The 20,698-nt window shown below is 42.3% G+C and overlaps 1 protein-coding gene across 4 annotated transcripts in view; it reads left to right on the forward strand.

Annotated features, from left to right (window-relative positions):
* LOC121291918 (protein argonaute-3) overlaps nt 1-20,698 on the forward strand; it is a 162,247-nt gene that overhangs the window by 62,005 nt on the left and 79,544 nt on the right. For all 4 annotated transcript variants that reach the window (XM_041213584.1, XM_041213585.1, XM_041213586.1 and 1 more), the window contains one exon: nt 16,821-16,941. In XM_041213584.1, coding sequence (XP_041069518.1) covers nt 16,821-16,941 — 121 coding nt within the window. The remainder of the gene's footprint in view (nt 1-16,820; nt 16,942-20,698) is intronic.

Raw genomic sequence — 20,698 nt, forward strand, 5'->3', positions numbered from 1 at the left:
ACAACCATGTTGTGGTCGCTATCACTAAAATGCTCCTCCACCACCACCTCAGCCACATGTCAGGCTTCATTCCCCAGAATTAGGTCCAGCACTGCGCTGTCCCTTGTTGGACCTTGTACATATTGACATAAAAGTTCTCCTGTACACATTTCAAGAAACCCATTCCATCCAAGTCCTTAACACTATGTCTATCTCAATTAATGTTGGGAAAGTTGAAATCACCTAATATAATTACTCTATTGTTATTGTTTTTACACACCTCCACAAATTATGCACATGTTTACTTCTCAATTTCCCGCTGACTATCTGGGAGTCTATAATAAACACCTAATAATATGGCTGCCCCTTTTTTATTCCTAAGCTCTACCCACAAAGCTTCATTCGATGCCCCCTCCAAGATATCGTCTCTCCTTACTGCAGTAACTGACACCTTAACTAATAATGCAACGCCTCCTCCTCTTTTACCCCCTCCCCTGTCTCGCCTGATGATTCTATATCCCGGAATGTTGAGCTGCCAATCCTGCCCCTCCCTTAACCACGTCTCAGTGATGGCTACTATATCACAATTCCATGTGTCAATCCTCACCCTTAACTTATTTGTTTTACCTGTAATACTCCTGGCATTAAAGTAGAGGCCATCCAGCCTTGCTTTACTCCCTTGAAACTTAATGCAGCTGTACTCCCTCTGACTTGATTGTTTTACTGTATTATGATGTGTCCCTATTCTGCTAACATTCTGTGTCCCCTCCCCCTGCCGAATTAATTTAAACTCCTCCCAACAACATTAGCAAACCCGCCCGCAAGGATGTTAGTCCCGATCTGGTTCAGATATAGACCGTCCCGCTTGTACGGGTCCCACCTTCCCCAGAAACGGTCCCAGTGATCCAGGAATCTAAAACCCTCCCTCCTGCACCAACTCTTAAGCCACATATTCATCTGCGCTATTGTCCTAGTTCTGAGTTTGCTAGCACGTGGCACTGGGAGCATTCCAGAGATTACTACCCGAGAGGTCTTGCTTTTTACTCTACTGCCTAACTCCCTGTATTCTTGATGCAAGACCTTATCCCTTTTCTACCTATGTCATTGGTACCAACATGTACCATGACCTCTGCTTTATCACCCTCCCCCTTGAGGATGCCCTGCAGCTGTTCAGTGACATCCTGGACCCTGGCACCAGGGAGGCAACACACCATCCTGGAGTCACATTGATGGCCACAGTAGCACCTATCCGTCCCCCTGACTATAGAATCTCCTATTGCTCTTCTGCTCTTCCTCCCCTCCTATAGAGACAGACTGCTTGTGGTGCCAGAAGCTTGGCTCTGTCTGCACTCCCTGGAGGAACCAGCGCCCTCATCAGCCTGAAAAATGGAATACCAATTTGCGAGTGGGACCCCAGGGGACTCCCGAACTACCTGCCTGTTTCTCTTGGACTGCCTGGTGGTCACCCATTCCCTTAAGTCCCTTCAGCTGTGGTGTGACCACCTCTCTAAACGTGCAATCCACGATGCTCTCAGACTTGCGGATACGCCACAGTGTCCACAGCTGCTATTCCAGCTCTGAAACTCAAGCTTCCAGGAGCTGCAGCTGGACACACATCCTCCATACGTGATGGTCCCAGGCACTGGAAATGTCCCCGGCTTCCCACATGGAGCACGAGGAGCACACCACGGCTTTGAGCTCTCCTGCCATGACCTATCCCTTTAAATTAAACTTTTTAAATGAATTACTCTAGGGCCCTTCTTTCCTGATCCTCGTAACTATAGAATATACAAACTATAAACCACAAAAAGACCTTAAACTACAGGTGATGAAAGTAGTAAATACTCACACAATCTTACCCACTACTTACCAGTCATTCCTTTCCCTTGTAGCCTCTACTGCTGCCACAGGGCAAGACAACAATTTGAATATTTAAGAAGTTGGATAGCAAGGAAAAAAATGCAAAGAGCACCAAATTCCCACTGTGCACCAAATTCCCACTGTGCACCAAATTCCCAATACCCACACTCACTATGGCTGTGTCTCACTCAGCATGAGCTCTCTCCCCTGTTCGTGTGCACACTGGAAATTGAGCCTCAGAGGGTGATGAACTTTGAGGTGCTATTGGAATTATTTTTCTTCTTGTAATAGAAACATAGAAAATAGGAGCAGGAGTCGGCCATTCGACTCTTCGAGCCTGCTCCACCATTCATTATGATCATGGCTGATCATCCAACTCAGTAGCCTGCCCCCGCTTTCTCCCCCATATCTTTTGACCCCTTTCGCCCCAAGAGCTATATCTAACTCCTTCTTGAAAACATACAATGTTTTGGCCTCAACTACTCTCTGTGGTAGCGAATTCCACAGGCTCACCACTCTCTGGGTGAATAAATTTCTCCTCATCTCAGTCCTAAATGGTCTACCCTGTATCCTCAGACTGTGACCCCTGGTTCTGGACTCCCCGACCATCGGGAACATCCTTCCTGCATCTACCCTGTCTAGTCCTGTTCGAATTTTATAGGTTTCTGTGAGACCCCCCCTCATTCTTTTGAACTTTGAACAAATATAATCCTAACCGACTCAATCTCTCTTTATATGTCAGTCCTGCCATCCCAGGAATCAGTCTGGTAAACCTTCGCTGCACTCCCTCCTTATCCTTCCTCAGATAAGGAGACCAAAACTGCACACACTATTCCAGGTGTGGTCTCACCAAAGCCCCATACAACTGCAGCAAGACATCCCTGCTCCTGTACTCGAATCCTCACCCTGTGAAGGCCAACATACTATTTGCCACCTTTACCGCCTGCTGTACCTGCATGCTTACCTTCAGGGACTGGTGTACAAGGACACCCAGGTCTCGTTGCACATTCCCCTCTCTCAATTTATATCCATTCAGATAATAATCTACTTTCCTGCTTTTGCTACAAAAGTGAATAACCTCACGTTTATCCACAATATACTGCATCTGCCATGCATTTGCCCACTCACTCAACTTGTCCAAATCACACTGAAGCATCTCTGCATCCTCCTCCCAGCTCACCTTCCCACCCAGCTTTGTGCAGTAATCTAATGTAGCACCTGTGTAAAGCAAGTTAGTGAAATTTGATTTCTGATGGATTTCTGATTCTAATGGGAGTTCATACTTATTAGTTAGATGTATGGCAGCATATGAAATTCATGGACTGTGATACATGAGTAATCATGGACCATCAATTTATACAGAGAGAGCATATTTGCACTCATTGTCGGAAAATTGTGTTTCTGGAGCAGGGGATTCCTGCCTTCAGAGGAATTGCTCATGCTCTAATACATCAGAGTGTATCAGGGTTTCTGGGTGGTATTCATCAGAGTGCGGAAATCGAGTAGTCGCTGCCCAATTTACCCTGCTCCTCCACAAGCTACGCAATTCCTAATCTGTGGAAGGGTGTGATGTTGCTGTACTTGCTCCCTAGTAACCCACTAAATATGCCAAAAGGTTGGGGCTGGTACATTCAAGTGTAAGTGAATGTTTAACAGCATGAGAAACCTTATTGCCAAACTACCTCACTGGCACTGAAAACTTAATTTTTTAAAGTGTGGAAATGCATTCTTTCAGAATTAAATTATTGTTGGAGATTTTATACAATTTTGTTTTAAGTTTCTTTTTGCCTCTCACCTCTCTTAATCCCATCTTTCTTTGCCTCTCATATGCTTTCTGTCCATAAGTTTACAATGAATTAAATATTCTAATTTATACTTCCTGGTTTAGACTTTGTGCCTGAGTGAGGATTCTTCTGATTGGTTGAAGAGTCATGCCATTTAGTTCCTTGAGCCTGTTCCACTATTCAATGAGATTACGGTTGATCTGCGACCTAACTATATACCCACCTTTGCCCCAGATCCCGTAATGCCTTTGATTAACGAACATCTTTCAATCTTAGTTTTAAATTTAAAACTATCGATCTAATAACAATTTCCGTTTGTGGTCGAGAATTCCAAATGTCTGTCACCCTTTGTGTGTGCAACTGCTCCCTAATTTCACTGCAGAAAGGTTTGGCTCTAATTTTAAGACTATGCCTCTACGTCATAGATTCCCAGCCTGCAGAATATTTATCTTTACCTGATCTGTTTCCCTTAATATCTTCAAACTTCATTCAAATCACCCCATAACCACCTAAATTCGAGAGAATACAACCCTGGTTTATGTAATCAGTCCTTATAATTTAACCTTGGAGTCCAGATATCATTCTGGTAAATCCACACTGTGTTCCCTCTAAGGCCAATATATCCTTTCTTAGTTGTTGTGCCCAGAACTGCTCTCAGTACTTCAGGTGTGATTGAACTAGAGCTTTGTATGACTGAAACATGACCTCTACTCCCTTGAATTCTACTTCTCCATTAAAAGGCCAGAATTTCATTGGCCATTTTAATTATTTTCTGGATCTTTTCTTAACATTTTAATGATTCATGTACCTGGACCCCAAGTCTCTTTGGAACTCCATTGTTTCTAGCTTTTCACCATTTATATGACTCCCAGTTCTTTCTAGTTCCGAAGATTGGCTTTCTAGATTGGTGACCTCACAATTACTTACATAGAAATCCATTTGCTGCACTTTTACCCATGTACTTAATCTATCACTTTTCTTTGATGTTATGCTTCCATCTACATTGCTTGCATTGCTACCTTTCTTTGTGCCATTGGTAAATTTGAAAATGTGACTTCCTATCCTAATTTCTATGTCTTTAATGAATAAAGTGAATAGTTGAGGCCCTAACACGGGTCCTTGCAGGACATCACTAGTCTCATACTCATCAGCCAATTTCCTAACCAGTTCAATTATTTGCCTTCAATTCAATGAGCTTCAACTTTAGCTATCAGTCCCTTATAAGGAACTTGATCAAATGCTTTTTGCTTTATAAATAACATCCGTAGACATTCCCCTGTCTACTACTTTAGTCACCTCTTCAAAAACTTCAATCAAGTTCATTAAACATGACCTACTCTTTACAAATCCATGCTGGCTATTCCTAGGCAGCTGAGAATGTTCAAGGTGTTCAGCCACTCAATCCTTAATTATGTACTCCAGTAATTTCCTGACAGAAGATGTTCATCTAACTGGTCTGCCATTCCCTGGTTTCCCTTTCTCACCTTCTTCAAACAGTGAAGTGAGATGTGCAATTTTCCAACCTTAAGGAATGATTCCCAAATCAAGAAAACTTTAGATTATAGTTAGGCCAGCTTTAATGTCTCACCTACTTCCCTTAAATCTGGGATGGAAACCATCTGGTTCTGGGGATTTGCCACTCCTAGTGCCATTATTTTCTTTCATTTCTGTTATTTTGCTGATGTTCACTTTGGTGAGTGCCTGACCCTGATTCAGTATTAGTTTCCTTAGGATGACCAGCATGTTGATCGAATCCTCAACTGTAAATACTTTATCAATTTTTAAGGAGCCCATTCTCTCCACAGACGTTGTCAGAACTGTTGAGTTTTACCAACATTTTCTGTCTTTATTTCAGGGAGCCCGCATTGCTCATAATCACCTTTTTGTATTGATTTTTATATCCCTTGCAAGTTTCTTTTCATGCTCCTACTAGCTAATTTTGTCATTCTTTGCTGTTCTTTGCATTTTTTGTTTACTTTTAGATTTATGTTGTCTCTTACCCCCGGTTGCCCATTTCTTTTTGAGCAAGCAAAGCTTGTCCCTTATGGATATTAACTGGTTCTTTATTGCATTAAATTCTTTGTGAGCACCTCCTACTTAGTTTATATCGTTTTACCAATTAATGGATTTGCCCATTTTGCAGTGGAGTCACCATCCCACTGAAGTCAACTTTCTGAAATCTAGAATCTTAGCTCTTTTCCATTCCCTACTTTCAAACACTACATTGAATTCAATCATATTATGATTGCTATCAGATAAATGTTCATATGTTGTTAGGCTGTTAATTAAATCTGTCTCATTACTAGTTGTTAACTCAAATACAGCATGCCCCCTTTGTTGACTCTATATAATCTACCACTTCATAGCTGCTTTGGTGGGCCTGTTCACAACTCCCAGACTTAAATTATTTTTTATTCCTTAATTCTACCATTAAAGTGTCTATTGGCTACTTACTCTCATTGTATCCACTCTTGTCTCCATTCTTGTCATTGAAGTTATTTCATACTCAATCACTCAGGCTACTGCTTCCCTTCTGGACCAATTACCTCTGCTGGAAGCAGCTCTGAAGTAATAGATATTTAATTCTCAGCGCTGATTGTCTTGCAAACATGTCTTAGTAATGACTTTCATAGCCTGCCCTCTGAGTTGAATTTGCGCCTGCAATTCATTCAATTTGTTCCTTATGCTCTGCTTGTTTCTATAAAGAACTCATATTTGATCTGTGCATCATAACCTGTGCATCTGCGCTTAATGTTTTACTCACACATTTCTTATTTCTCTCCCTGGTTTAAATGACTTTATATCTTTGGTTTCCTTTTACCAGTAGTGCCTAAAGCACCATTTTTGGCTGTTACTCGATTTTCTCCCCTTTTCATTTTAGAATTACCTTTTCCACCTGAGCCCTTGAGCTGTGATCTACCCTGCACACTGCTCCATACCACCACCACCACCCCCCCCCCCCCCCCCCAACCCAAGCTTCTACTGCTTACTTACTTTAAAGTACTTTTAAAGTTCTTTTGACTGGCACTGCCCTATTTATCCTTTCCACTTTGACCCTGGTCCTAGCCCTCTTCAAGTGGAGCCCATCCCAAAGGCACTGTTCCTTCCTGCCCTAGTACTTCTACCAATGTTCCATGAAATGGAGCCCCTCTTTCCCATACCACTCCTTTAGCCACATATCACTGCCTTAATCTGTTTATCCCTGTGCCAGTTTGCATGTGGCTCAGTTAATGATCCTGAGATTATAATCAATGTAACCACTAATTTTTCTTCTAGTGCATGGTCAATTCCTTTAAATGCATAAAGCTTTTAAAATTTTTTGTGCTGCTGTGTGCACATGGTAACTTAAAGTGGCATGGCTTTTGTGGAAACTTTTGGGCATAACCAGGTAGCTTAGAGGGAACACTATATCCCTTGAGGTATTGTTTTTTTTAATTTAGTTGAGTTGTTGGTTCTCTCCAAATAGGACCTTTTGCAAACTCTTCCCTGTGTTGTTCACAATATGGATCACAACAATCAAATCCTCCACCTCGCTGTCCAATATCTTTTCAAGCTAATTCGAGATGCCCTCACCCTGGCATCGTAAAGACAATATATCATGTTAGGCTTCTTGATCCTGTCCACAAAGAATGCTTTCTGTTCCCCTAATTATTGAATCTCCTACAACTACTGCATTATGCTTCCCTCTCCTCCTTCTTCCCTCTTCGGGCAACCACCAGCTCTAAGGTGCTATGGTTCAAGTTTTGGTTGTCCCTCAGCCTGTCTTTATCCTTATCCTCACGGGTAGCAAATGCATTGTACCTGTTGGATAGAATCATTTTCAACAGCTCCTTATTCACTATCTCATCAGGTTCCCTTAGTTTGCATAGTTTGCTTGGTCATATCAATCACGTTCTGAACCTGCATCTGTGAGGTATCACCAAAGTATAGAGCAAACAACCCACATACTGCTCCGCTGCCCTTTGCGTCACAGCGTCTCCAACTTGCACTTTAACTCAATGGCCAGGATTTTCCTGTCTGTGATTTGGGGGCGGGGCCCGCTCGCTGACGGGAAAATGACGCGGGATGACGTCGGGAGGAACCCCTTTAAATTTTCAGAAAGGCGGGCGGACAGCAAAGTCAGCTGTCCGCCCGCCAACCTGTCAATGGCCAATTAAGGCCATTGACAGGCTAATTAAGATTGTTAAAGACCCAGCCCGTCCAACCTTAAGGCTGGCAGGCTGGTTAGGAGCCCCAGCGGGCTTCTGATAATACATGAAACCTCATCTACTGGCGGGATGAGGTTTCATGTTCCTTTTTTAAAAACTTTAATAAATGTGATGTGATATTTATTAACGTGTCCCATCTCATGTGACATTGTCACATGAGGGGGACATGTTAATATTTTTATTTCTTTATTTTTTAACTTTTGTACAGTGTCAGTAATTCCTCGAGACAGCACTTTGTCTCAGGGAGCAGTGCACTCTTTCGTGCAACTTTGACAGCTGGGGATTCTCCTCCCCATCCCCACCACCACCACCACCACCACCACCCAGGAAGCACATAGCGCTTCCTGTCGGGCAGGCCGCTGGGCGGGCCTTAATTGGCCTGCCCACTCAAAATGGCGGCGGGCCCAGTTTTGGTGGCAGGGGTCGGCTGTCTGCCCACTGCTGAGCCGGTAAGGCCTGCACGCCCACCAAGGGCAAAATTCTGAGCTGGGGAGATTTGAAAAGCAGACATTGAATGTGGATGTGTTCCCATGGGACAATCTCACTGTCCACAAGCTCGCCCGCATACGGTCTATATTATTTGCATTATTTGAATCTACTTTTACTTTGCAAGTTATTTTCTTTTTCTACACTCTAAACATTGAACAAAACTTTTAATTGCATTTTGCCTCGAGCTTACATGAGCCAATACAAGCATTGGACAGACAAACATACCAATTAGGAGCAGAAGTAAGCCACTCGATCCCTTGAGCCTGCCTCACCATTCAATAAGATCATGGCTGATCTAATTTTAACCTCAATTACACATTCCTGCCTACTCCTGATAACCTTTCACCTCCTTGTTTATCAAGAATTTATCTATTTCTGCCTTAAAGATATTCAAAGACTGTGCCTCAACCATCTTCTGAGGAAGAGAATTTCAAAGTGTATCAACCCTCTGAGAGAAAAAAAAATTATCTCTGCCTTAAATGGACAACCACTTATTTTTAAACAGTACCCCTAGTTCTAGATTCTCCCACAAGTGGAAACATCCTTCCCACATCCATCCTGTCAAGTCCCCTCAATCTTATGTTTCAATCAAGTCGCCTCTTACTCTTAACTCCAGCGTACAAATCTAGCCTGTCCTGCCCTTGCTCATAAGACAACCTGCCCATTCCAGGTATTAATCTAGTTAACCTTCTCTAAACTGCTTCCCATGCATTTACATCTATCCTTAAATAAGGAGAACAATACTGCACAGTACTCCAGATGTGGTCTCACCAATGCCCTGTATAACTGAAGCATAACCTCCCTACTTTTGTATTCAATTCCCCTCACAATAAATGATAACATTCTATTAGCTTTCCTAATTACCTGCTATATTTGCATACTAACCTTTTGCAATTCATGCAGTAGGATACCCAGATTCTTCTGCATCTCAGAGCTCTGCAATCTCTCACCATTTAGATGATATGCTTTTTTTTATTTGTCCTGCCAAAATGGACAGCCTCACATTTGCCCACATTATACTCCATTTGTCAGATCTTTGCCCACTCATCTAACCTATCTATATCCTTTTGTAACCTCCTCATGTCCTCTTCACAATTTACTTTTCTACCTATTTTTTGTGTCATCAGCAAATTTAGCAACCATACCATCGGCCCCTTCATCCAAATCATTTATATCAATTATTAAGAGTTGAGGCCCCAGCACAGATCCCTGTGGCACACCACTCATCACATCCTTCCATGAAAATGACCCATTCATGCCTGCTCTCTGTTTCCTGTTAGCTAGCCAATCTTCTATCCATGCAATATGTTACCCCCTACACCATGAGCTTTTATTTTCCACAAAACCTTTGATGAGGCACCTTATCAAATACCTTCAGAAAATCTAAGTACAGTACATCCACCGGATCCCCTTTATCCACATGTTAATTCTTCAAAGAGCTCCAAAAAAATTGATTAAATATGATTTCCCTTTCACAAAACTATATTGAGACTGCCTAATAACCTTGAGTTATCCAAATGCCTTGTCATAACGTCTTAAATAACAGCTTCTAACATTTCCCCTGTGACAGATGTTAAGCTGATTGGCCTATAGTTGCCTGCTTTCTGTGGTCTTCCTTTTTTGAATAGAGTTGTGTTAGCTATTTTTCAAACTAATGGAACCTTCCCCGAATCTAGTGAATTTTGGAAAATTAAAACCGACACATCAACTATATCACTAGCCACTTCTTTTGAGAACCTAGAATGAAATCCATCAGGACCCAGGGACTTAGCAAACTGTTGGAACTACGGATTAACAAGTACCACTTCCCTGGTGATTGTAATTTTCCTGAGTTCCTCCATCCCTTCCAATTCCTGACTTACAGCCATTTCTGGGATGTTACTTGTATCCTCTATAGCGAAGACTGTTTGATGCAAAATACCTGTTCAATTCTTCTGCCATCTCTTTATTGTCCATTATTAACTCCACAGACTCATTTTCTATATGACCAAAGCTCACTTTGTTAACTCTTTTCCTTTTTAAATAGCTATAGAAACTCTTAATATCTATCTTTATATTTCTAGCTAGCTTTCTTTCGTACTCTAATTTTCCCCTCCTTATTAATCTTTTGTTCATTCCTAGCTGTTTTTTATATTCTGTCCAATCTTCTGACCTGCCACCCACCTTTGCACAATTATATGTTTTTCCTTTAGTTTTAATGCTGTCTTTAACTTTTTTAGTTAGTCACAGATGGTGGGTCCTCCCCTTGGAATTTTTCTCTTGCTGGAATGTATCTTTTCGGTGTATTCTGAACTATCCCTTTAAATATTCATCACTGCATCTCTGTTGACCTATCCCTCAACCTAAATTGCCAATTCACTTTCGCTAGCTCTGCTTTCATGTCCTCATCATTGCCCTTATTTAAGTTTAAAATACTAGCCTTAGGCCTATGCTTCTCTCCCTCAAACTGAATGTAAAATTCAATCATGTTATGATCACTACTACCTAGGGATGCCTTCACTCTGAGGTCATTAATTAATCCCATCTCATTGCACATTACCAGCTTTAGTATAGCCTGCTTCCTGGTGGGCTCCAGAATGTGCTGATCTAAGAAATTATCCCAAAAACATTCAATGAATTTGTCACTTACACTACCTTTGCCCATCTGTTGTTCCAGTCTATAGGTCGATTAAAATCCCCTATGATAACCACAGCACCTTTCTGACAAGCTCCCACTATTTCTTCTTTGATACCCCGTTCTACTGTGTGATTACTGTTAGGGGCCTGTGCACCACTCCCATAAGTGACTTCTTTCCTTTCTCATTCCTCATCTCTACCTAACCCATTCTATATCTTGGTTTCCGGAACTTAAGTCATCCCTCTCTATTGTGCTAATGTTGCCTATAATTAATAGAACCGCTCCTCTACTTTTTCCCAATTTCCTATCCTTCCTAAAAGTCACGTACCTTTCATTATTCAGGTCCTAGTCTATGCCACCCTGCAGCCATCAGGCAAAAAGCAGCACCATCTTCCCCCTTTATACCAAAGTCCCACTCTCTCCAAATTTCTGACTTGCACAATTCACATTGCACTCTTTTCACAACCATTCTGTTAGCAGGTACTGCTTACTTATCAAGATATTGGGATTCTTCCATTGCAGCAGAGAAGACTAAGAGATTTAAATGAAGGGTTTTGATAGAATGATTCGGGAAAGATGACTACTTTCTCTGGTGGGAGAATTGGTAATGGTTGAGGAGTTGATAACAATTATCAATTTAAAAATAGTTGGTGACAACACCGGTAAAGTAAGAAGGTAGTTCTTTGCATAGCAATTTATTGGATCTTGGATCCCTCTGCCACAAAGAATGTCTGAGGCATAGATCACTGCATCTTCTAAGGGAAGATGAAATAAGCATGGCTATGGGAATAGACCAAGGTCATGGGATTCGTTTTGGAATACTCTATCAAAAATTGAGCACAAACATGATTGTCCAAATGGCCTCCCTCTTTGTTGTAAACTTCTGTGTCTGTACAGACAATGGCATTACTATAAAGAATATAAGCAAATGAGGGACTAATGCCTTGTTACATTGAATTGGCATTGATGGAGTCAGAACCTTGGATAGCTGCCTTATACCTTGCTGGGGCTTGTAATATTGTGGACATTCTGAGGTTGTAAAAAGTCTAACCCCATGAGGGACCACAAGAGTGCCCATATAGCAAGTGGTATTATCAAGAGATTAGGCCTCATGGCAATGTAGCAGAACAGCAGGAATAAAGGAGGAGAGAGGTGAAGAGTTTTCGGAAATTCCAGAATTTAGAGTCTAAGCAGTTGCAGGCATATTCACTAGTAGAGGAACAAAGGAAAATCAGGGATACAACTAGTCATTTGGTATACAGAACTTGAGTATTGCAGACAAAAAAAGAGAAGTTGCCTAAGCTTTTCGTCTTGTACTCATCAGGACAGATCGCAAGATTGCCAACAGTAAAAGGGAACAGCAATTTATACTGCACGAGAAGAGAGTGTTGATTGGTTAGCAAGTGGACTCTGATTAGTAGAGGTGTTGCCAGGAAGAATGCATTAGGAAACAGTTAATTGCCAAGCTATTTCAGTCCTGAAAAGTGCCCAGTCTACCTCAGATTATCCTGGAAGGGTAAGGTGTCTCAAAGATATAAGCAACATGCGAAGCTAGCCGTTTCACACTCTTAATATGTAGCAGCAACGAGTGGTATTCTCCACTAACAGGATGCTGCCATCAAGCTGAAAAAATATTCTGCCTATTGCACAAATGAGTAACATGGTATGTGAATTTTAGTGCCGGTGTGATGCCAGATATGTCGGCCGTATGCCTCAACAACTGGTGGATATGTCAAACCTTCGATTGTTCGAAACGGACTGACCCAACCAGCCAATGCTTGCAAAACTCAAAACATAGGCCAGGATTTTCCATGTTTGGTGGCGTCAGCGGACAATATGGTGAGAAGGCCAAAAATTGGTTTCATGACGTTGTGAAACCAGTTTGCGATTGTCTGCTCCACCTGCCAATGGTAGGCCACGTTTCCCACCATCGGACGTCGGGAACTTCATTGTAATACATCATATCATTATAGTGTCAGCCCAGTAGACTCACGACACCCTCCACCTTCCTTTGCTGGATTGTCCGCCCACATTAGCAGGAAAACATACCAATGTGTTTCACAACAGCGTATACAAGGCGTGCATTTGGCGGGCTGCACTTCGCTTGGGATTTCAAGGTTTGTTTGCCTACCTTGCTTCGGTTAGCACTCACAGTCGTCATTGGCAGGCTTCACAGCACCACATCACTTTCAGGGGGGCTCACAGGTAGGTCTATATCTGCCAGATCAGCCATATATGGGTGGCTTTTCACTGACTGCAGGGCAAGGCCTTGCTTGGGGAAGAGGGAGAATTTGCCTCTGGCAAAGGAAGAAGCTGCAGGATGAGAGCTGTATCGGGGAAGGAGAGTATCCCAGGATATGTGTGGGGGCACATGTTGATCTGTGCCAAGTGGCCTCAAGATGGTGAGGGTTGAGGAGGCAGTCTCCAGAGGAGATGAGGCCAGATGGACATGAGGCTGTGTGAGAGAGAATGGGTGGTGATGTCCCTTGAACTAGCAGTGAGAGAGATGCCAGTGAATGTGTGATGGGCTTGAGTGTGAGAGTTTAGAATGATGAGATGGTTGCCATACCCTGGCTGCACAGTTGAGATCTGCATTGAATGGCCAACTTCTTCTCTGCAGCATTGGCACTGATCACCACTGCCGTTGCCTACCAAGTTGGAGTGGTAATGTAACTGTCCCTCCTGCAGCCAGAGAGGGGGTAGAGGACATCGCAGCAGGCCTCCACAGCATCCAGAAGGGGCTCAAGGACTTCATTCTTCTTGCCTTTCGGGCCTTCTTTGCTGCAGTCCTGGGCTGGAAGTACTGAGCGCGACTGCACTTAAAATGTGGTGCCTGGCATGATGAAGCAGCAAGGTGATGGCGTAGCAGGCGAATGAGAGCCCGCCTGCCATGGAAACGGCATGTTTCCCGGGAATGTTGCAGGTTTAGGATGATGTAGCATGAAAGCCCGCCAATGAGGCCGTCGGGTAAAACATCATTTTACCTGCACTTGGTGCAAATCTGGGATGATTCCGCCCATAGTGTCCAGCCTTAGATGTGATTCCAGGATTGGACAATGCTTGCTAAACAATCCCGATTGTGCTAAGAATTACACTGAAAACCAATTTAAGATTATCAGTCAGGCTTGCAGTGTGGTTCGTTACACATGCTGGAAGCCACATATATTCGCAAACACACAGTCCTACCCTTTGCAGACAGAAGGAGTATGTTCATGAATTGCACCTTTTTCAACTAAACTAAAGCTTGGGGGACAGCCATTCCCTGGTTTGTTCCCCATGGTAATGCCTTGACCAATCAGAGTCGACCTGCCTGGTTTGAATTTGAACAAAAGTTTGGCCGTAATTGTTCCCTGCTGCATGTTCTATGGCAATACCTCTACCAATCAGAGTCTACTTGCCAACAGTCAACACTCTCTTCTCAGTATAAATTGCTGTTCCCTTTACTGTTTGTAATCTTGTGACCTGTCCTGATGAGGTGAAATCAGGGATATATAAGGAACTAGATTTGGAGCAATGGAGAGATCTGTGGTCTGTAGGGCTGGAGGAGGTCATTGAGATAGAGAGGGGTGAAGCAAGTTGACTGACTTTTGACAGCTTGTTCATTCCGTGGAACAAGAAGTACTGAGCATACTTTGTTTCCTTTCATCTTGAGGGTCATTCAGAAGATTAGAGTTGAAGAATGCTAAGCAATTCTGCCAGCCTTCTGCTGGCTGACAAAAAGTTGAAACAGGCTTTCTAGCCCTGAGTATCAATCAGTCCTGTCAGATTTATGAGAAACAGAATCTGATGAGATGGATGGAGGAAGGCGTGATGTTGTAAAGTAACCCGTAGAGGTTCAGCTGATGGAATGGCTCAAAGTTTCTGCTTTGACAGTTATAAATGAAATGAAAGAATTTTATCCATTAACAGTCAGATGACATAACTTTGTTGGAACAAACCCCCATTTTATTAAAGAAAGATTAGTCAGTTGGGTAATAGATTGTGTCTGCTTGTGGTGTTCCCAAGCAGGGCAGTGGTCATGAAGAAGCTTATCCTTTAGACACTGCATGGACTAACCTCTGCAGAAGATCATGAAACAATATGCTCTTTTCACACTCACCTGTACATAATACAAAATAATAAGCCCCACATACTGGGAAGGTCCCAAGTTTGATGTGTGGTCAGAGATGAGTTAGCTATTTTCAACTAGGGTGGTCTTGAGGGCTCTGGAATGGTAAGCAATTAATTAGGAGTGATTATCACCTCGTGGAAGTGCACCTATGGGTGCCAGGTGAAAGAAAAGCAGAACCCAGTTAGAAGATGCTCCTTCTCAATAGGCTTCAACCTTGGAAGCTGTCCATCTTGTGAGGCAATGGTTTGCCCCATGGTGGTCAATTCTGTGTTAAAACATCGCCTGGTGTCTCAGGCATGCCAACCTCTGCCAATAGTAGACCGCGAAGGTTGAGGATTTGCTGGCCTCTGTTTTCTCTGGGACCTCTGCTCAACCAGCTGAGCTTTCCATTTCTGGCTATCTCTCCCAGTGCCCCTCCAAACAGCCAGCCTCCAGAGCTCACAGCGGTTGGCAGCTGGCTCATAGTTGCCAGTGTCACTTGTAGGTGTCCTTATAATCAGAGGAATGGATAGCCAGCAGGTCATGGCCAATTCACCGTACAGAAGGCCCTTGGGTATAGGGCTGTCATCCATCCAATGAGCATGGCCAAGCCAGCACAGGCGCATTGGCTTAACAATGAGTGTATGCTGGTGGATATAGCACATTCCAGGACCTCTGAGTTGGTGACCTTGTCCTCCAAGAAATGCCAAGGGTGCTTCAGTGAAGGTGGGAACTGTTCTGCCTTTTCACCTGCCTGGCATATGTTGTCCACATCTTACCATTGTAGATGAGTGTGCTGAGGTAGACTCGCAGTGTGGTGTTCAGTCCAGATTGCTGCTGTTCCACAATCTCTTCCTCAGCTTGGACTTGAAAGCTGCAGCTTTTGCAATACATGTGTTTATCTCAGCATCAAGTGACAGATTGCTGGGATTCCAGAGCCTACATATGTGAAGCTATCAACAATCTCCATTGCATTGTCAAAGCTGATAGAAGGCAGTATGGCAATATCCTGGGCCATGACATTAGCACTCCTAATGTTGCTGATCAAACTAAATGCCTTACAGGCAAGAGAGAGCCTGTCCATTTGCTGCTAAGGGTGTTCCTCTTTGTGGAATACTAGGGTGGTTTTATCGGCATAGAGCAACTCTGAGGACTTGGTGCACTTTTGTCTCGCATCTCAGGCAGGCAAGTCTGATAAGCTTTCCATCAGCACTGTTGTGTAGACAGACGTTCTCTGTAGGTGAAGTGAAGGCATATGACAGCAATAAAGAAGAACATGTCAAAGAGTGTTGGTGCCAGTATGCAACCTCAGAGGATTCAGATGTTGCCTTTCGTAGCTGACCTTCTCTTTCCATGACAACATGATGGGTAAAATCACATTAGCAACTTTGGAGGACATCCAATTTTCCCCAGCAGCTCTCATTGTCAATTGCTTTTGTGAGATCGGTGAAGGCAATATATAGTGGTCTTGGCATTTCTCTTGCAGCTGCTGGACTGAGAAGATTATGCCAGTTGTGGATCTTCTAGTTCTAAAACCACGCTGGGCTTCAATAGTGCCACTAGTACTCATTATCCATGTTGTCATGAACTATAGTCATTTGGAGTGAAATGCCAGAGACTCATTACCTTAAGTGACAGTATAAGTTGCTCCTTTCAGGTGAGGAGAGGTAAGGGTCAAAAACTGGAAAGTGATACTCTACCTTGTATTGTTAATAAATAGCATGTTGAGATTTGATTCTTTTTTCTTCTAGTACATTTTTCCATTTCTCACTAGTTGTTCTGTATTATTGTAGGGAAGTGGTCGACTCTATGGTTCAGCATTTTAAAGTTCAGATATTTGGAGAAAGAAGACCTGTCTATGATGGGAAAAGGAGTCTCTACACTGCAGATCCCATTCCCGTCAGCACCACTGGAGTAAGAGCTGCTCAAGTTTATTTAAAGAAATGCATTGCTTGTTCAGTCTGTATACAATGGACTTATTAAGTCGAATGCAGTTTGTATGCAGCAGGTAACAGGCATGGTCAATTAATATACTTATTTTAACTGGCGGTTTTGATTGTGTCAGAGAAGGAATGCATGTATAAAGGTAAACATTGAGAGTACAGGTTTCTAAAGGGCTTTGATGCCTTGTGAGTGTTTTATGAGCATTTAAGACTCCAACCACAAGATTATCAATTTTTGTTTATGGTTTGTTCAGTGTCTCACTGTTTCACGAGTAGCCAAATTTATTCATTCAAAAGATATATTATAGAACTCTAGTTTGATGCTCAACTTATCAAGATATCAGTATGGTTGCTAAACAAATGGTGCCCCCTTTTCAGTCATTAATTCTAGTAAATTATTCTACATTGAGTTGCATCTTCAAATTTGATTTCATGGTGCATGATCGTCAATTCATCTCATATTTAAAACTGTCAACTCAAGATTATACATTGTGCATACTTGACCCTTGCAAATTCTACTTCTTCATACGAGATTGTTGTTCTGGGAGTTGCACCCAGAATGGCACTCTGCTACAGATATTCTGGTCATGCCTCACACTCAGCCATTCTGGACAGCAGTCAAGGAAATCACAAGGACCATGCCTGTTTGTCCACTCACCAGAGAGGAGGGCTCCTTATAATATGAAAACTTGCACACTTTTTATGGAGGTCAAATCTGCCCTCCCACCAGTAGCAGAATGGCAACCCTCCACAACAAAAGTGGCAGAAAAGTGTATGGGGCAATGAATTGGTGATGTTCAGAGTCCACCTAAACTGGAAAAATGCTAGGCTCATTCTTAAGACCTTGTTTAACAACTTTCTCTCCTCTTCAAACCACTTCTTAGGAGGATATTATAGAGCAACAACAAATGAAGAGGGCACTCAGTAGAGTGTGTTTCTCCCTACGCTGTGCTGAATGAACACTATCACAATTATGCAGCTCTTCCTTTAGACTTTTCCCTGCCTAGTTGATGTTCTGTAACTGCAAAGCTGAAAAAATAAATCTTATTAAGAGCTTCTGTCTCACTGAGGAGACTTCAGGCTAATCCATGTGCAACACTTTGCTCTGAACACTCTGCTTACATTTTGACAGCTGTGACAGATTCCACCACACCAGCTGAGGCAATCCACAACATTCTAAAACAATCAACAGCTTTCTTTAAAAAAAAAAACCCACAACATTCTGGAAAAAAGTCAGATCGCCCTATCTCCCAATGTAAACATTCCAGGATCCAGATTGCATCTTTGCCAATAACTAATCTGTTTTTCCTTGGGCAATAGCCTACCTTGTGTACCAAGTATCATTGAAATCCATCCGTTAGTTTTTGAGATATATTGCTTGCGGACAAACAAACTAACAAACAGGTGAAAACATTACCTCTGCCCATCTTCACTGACGGGTGTAAGAAGTATGCCTATCTTTTAAACTCTCATTGCTTTCAGTGCAATCTTAATCAAAACAGAATTTTTACTTTATTTGTCAATGTTCCATTTAAAATTGTCTTTTTTCAGTGCACGGTCCCTTTTTTAAAAATGTGTGACCACGCACATATGTTATTTATCACTGAACAAGGCCTGCATGTAGTACCTTTTAAGTTTGGTATGTATGCACACAGCTTTGTTGGAACATGGGTATCAATGTACTTCTGTAAACCTCAAGTAATCAAAATATTGATAGATAAAACGGATGTAAATCCTGAAATTAAATTTCAAAAAATATGTGGAGGGAGAAAAGCTTTGGTCCATTATTTGGTTCTCCTACATGCTGCCCTCAGCGATCATCATCTGAAAGTGAAGCATTATTTTTAAGATACCTCATCACACTTTTCTCAACTCCTCCACTGTTGCTAAATTATCAGTCTGCTTATTCGACATCCCCCAGTACTGGATGAACAGAAATTTCCTCCAATTAAATATTGGGAAGACTGAAACCATTGTTTTCAGTACCCATTCCAAATTCTGTTCCCTAGCTATTAACTCCATCACTCTCTCTGCCAACAGTCCATTCACAACATTGGTGTCTTAATTGACCCTGAGATGAACTTCTGACCTCATATTCACACCATCACTAAGACTGTCTCTTTTCACCTCTAACATGGCCCAACTTCACCCCTGTCTCAGCTCATCTACTGCTGAAACCCTCATTCATTCCTTACATTCATTCCTTTGTTAACACTAGACTTGACTATTCCAATGCATTTGTGCTTGATCCCCTACATTCTTCTAACCGTAAACTTGAGATTACCCAAAACCCTGATGCTCGTGTCTTAACTCTCACCAAGTCCTGTTCCCCTATCGCTCCTGTGCTCACTGACCTACGTCATGATTTTAAAATTCTCATTCTTGTTTCTGATCCCTCCCTGACCTCACTGCTCCACACTGCCTTTCCCACACTCTCTGTAATCTCTTCCAGCCCCACAACTTCCACAATATCTGTCTAATTTTGACCTCTGGAGCATCCCTGATTTTAATCATTTGCGCCTTCAATTACCTAGGTCCTAAGCTCTGGAATGCCCTCCCTACATCCCTCCACCTTCTATCTGGCCTTCCTCTTTTCAGACACTCCTTAAAACCTCTCTAACCCAGCTTTTGATGGTCATGGTTGAACTAATGTTTTCTTAGGCAACTCTGTGTCATATTTGTTTTCTAATGCTCCTGCGAAGTACTTTGGGACATTTTATTACTGTTTTAGAGCCACTTACAGTCCGTGCATATTTACTTGAGCATGGATTAGCTGTCAGGGATTTTAACAATGTACTCAGTGTTAATTATTACAATAAACCCCACTGGCATGAAAATTAACTGTCACAAGTCTCGAGTCTCAGGCCCTCATGTTTTAATTGTTACTGAATGTTTTATAAATGTAAAAGTAAAATTTTCTTTTTTTCTTCTTCCCTCTTTCTCTTTGCCAAATCAAGTATGAAAAAGAAATACATTGTATTGACCCAGTCTAATTTACACTTCCTTCTCACGCTCTTCATTTCACCATCTTCAGTCTGATTGATTAAGCAGGTACACAGATGATTGCCCTGTTCACTCAGGTACTAGATACCATTCCCTTCACATTGCATCATTATCAGCTAGCACTTCCAGCATCTTGTCATCCAAAGATTTTTTAGAATCTAAATGTGCACTGGGAAGCCTAACTGCAAGAGTTAAAATTGCACAAAATTAATTTTTTTTAAAAAATGCTATTATCCGTTATCTAGCAAAATTATACACTGGGTAGCGTATGTAATATAGGTCCTCACTGCAGTTGAAAGCATTTGATTTTTTTCCTTGGTGTTCAGCACAGACTTATCACTGGTTGTTTCGATGTGAGGTTTGGTACTCTTCTTTTGCACCTTTCCCCTTCCCCTGACTGTTGTTTTATTTATGTGAATTTTGTGCTTTTCAAACTGAGGGTTGTTGATGCTCAAAATGGGAAAGTTTTCCTAGGTCAAGTATAGCACAGCCAGTTACAAGGTAAGCTATGTCAATTCTGTCCCAGCAATGTGTTTTTGGCCCCAACAAAGCAGAGCACCCCTACTGCACCAATATGGTATTCCCTACAGTACAAAGACTCCTAATAAACACTAACAGAGACCCACAAAACATTTGCAATCAAATTGGTATACAATTCCTCATCTCATTCACCCCACTCTCATCCCCTCCTTTCCACACCATTCCACCCTCCCATGCTATCGCCT

Source organism: Carcharodon carcharias, chromosome 19, assembly GCF_017639515.1.
Source record: "Carcharodon carcharias isolate sCarCar2 chromosome 19, sCarCar2.pri, whole genome shotgun sequence".
NCBI classification, from domain to species: domain Eukaryota; kingdom Metazoa; phylum Chordata; class Chondrichthyes; order Lamniformes; family Lamnidae; genus Carcharodon; species Carcharodon carcharias.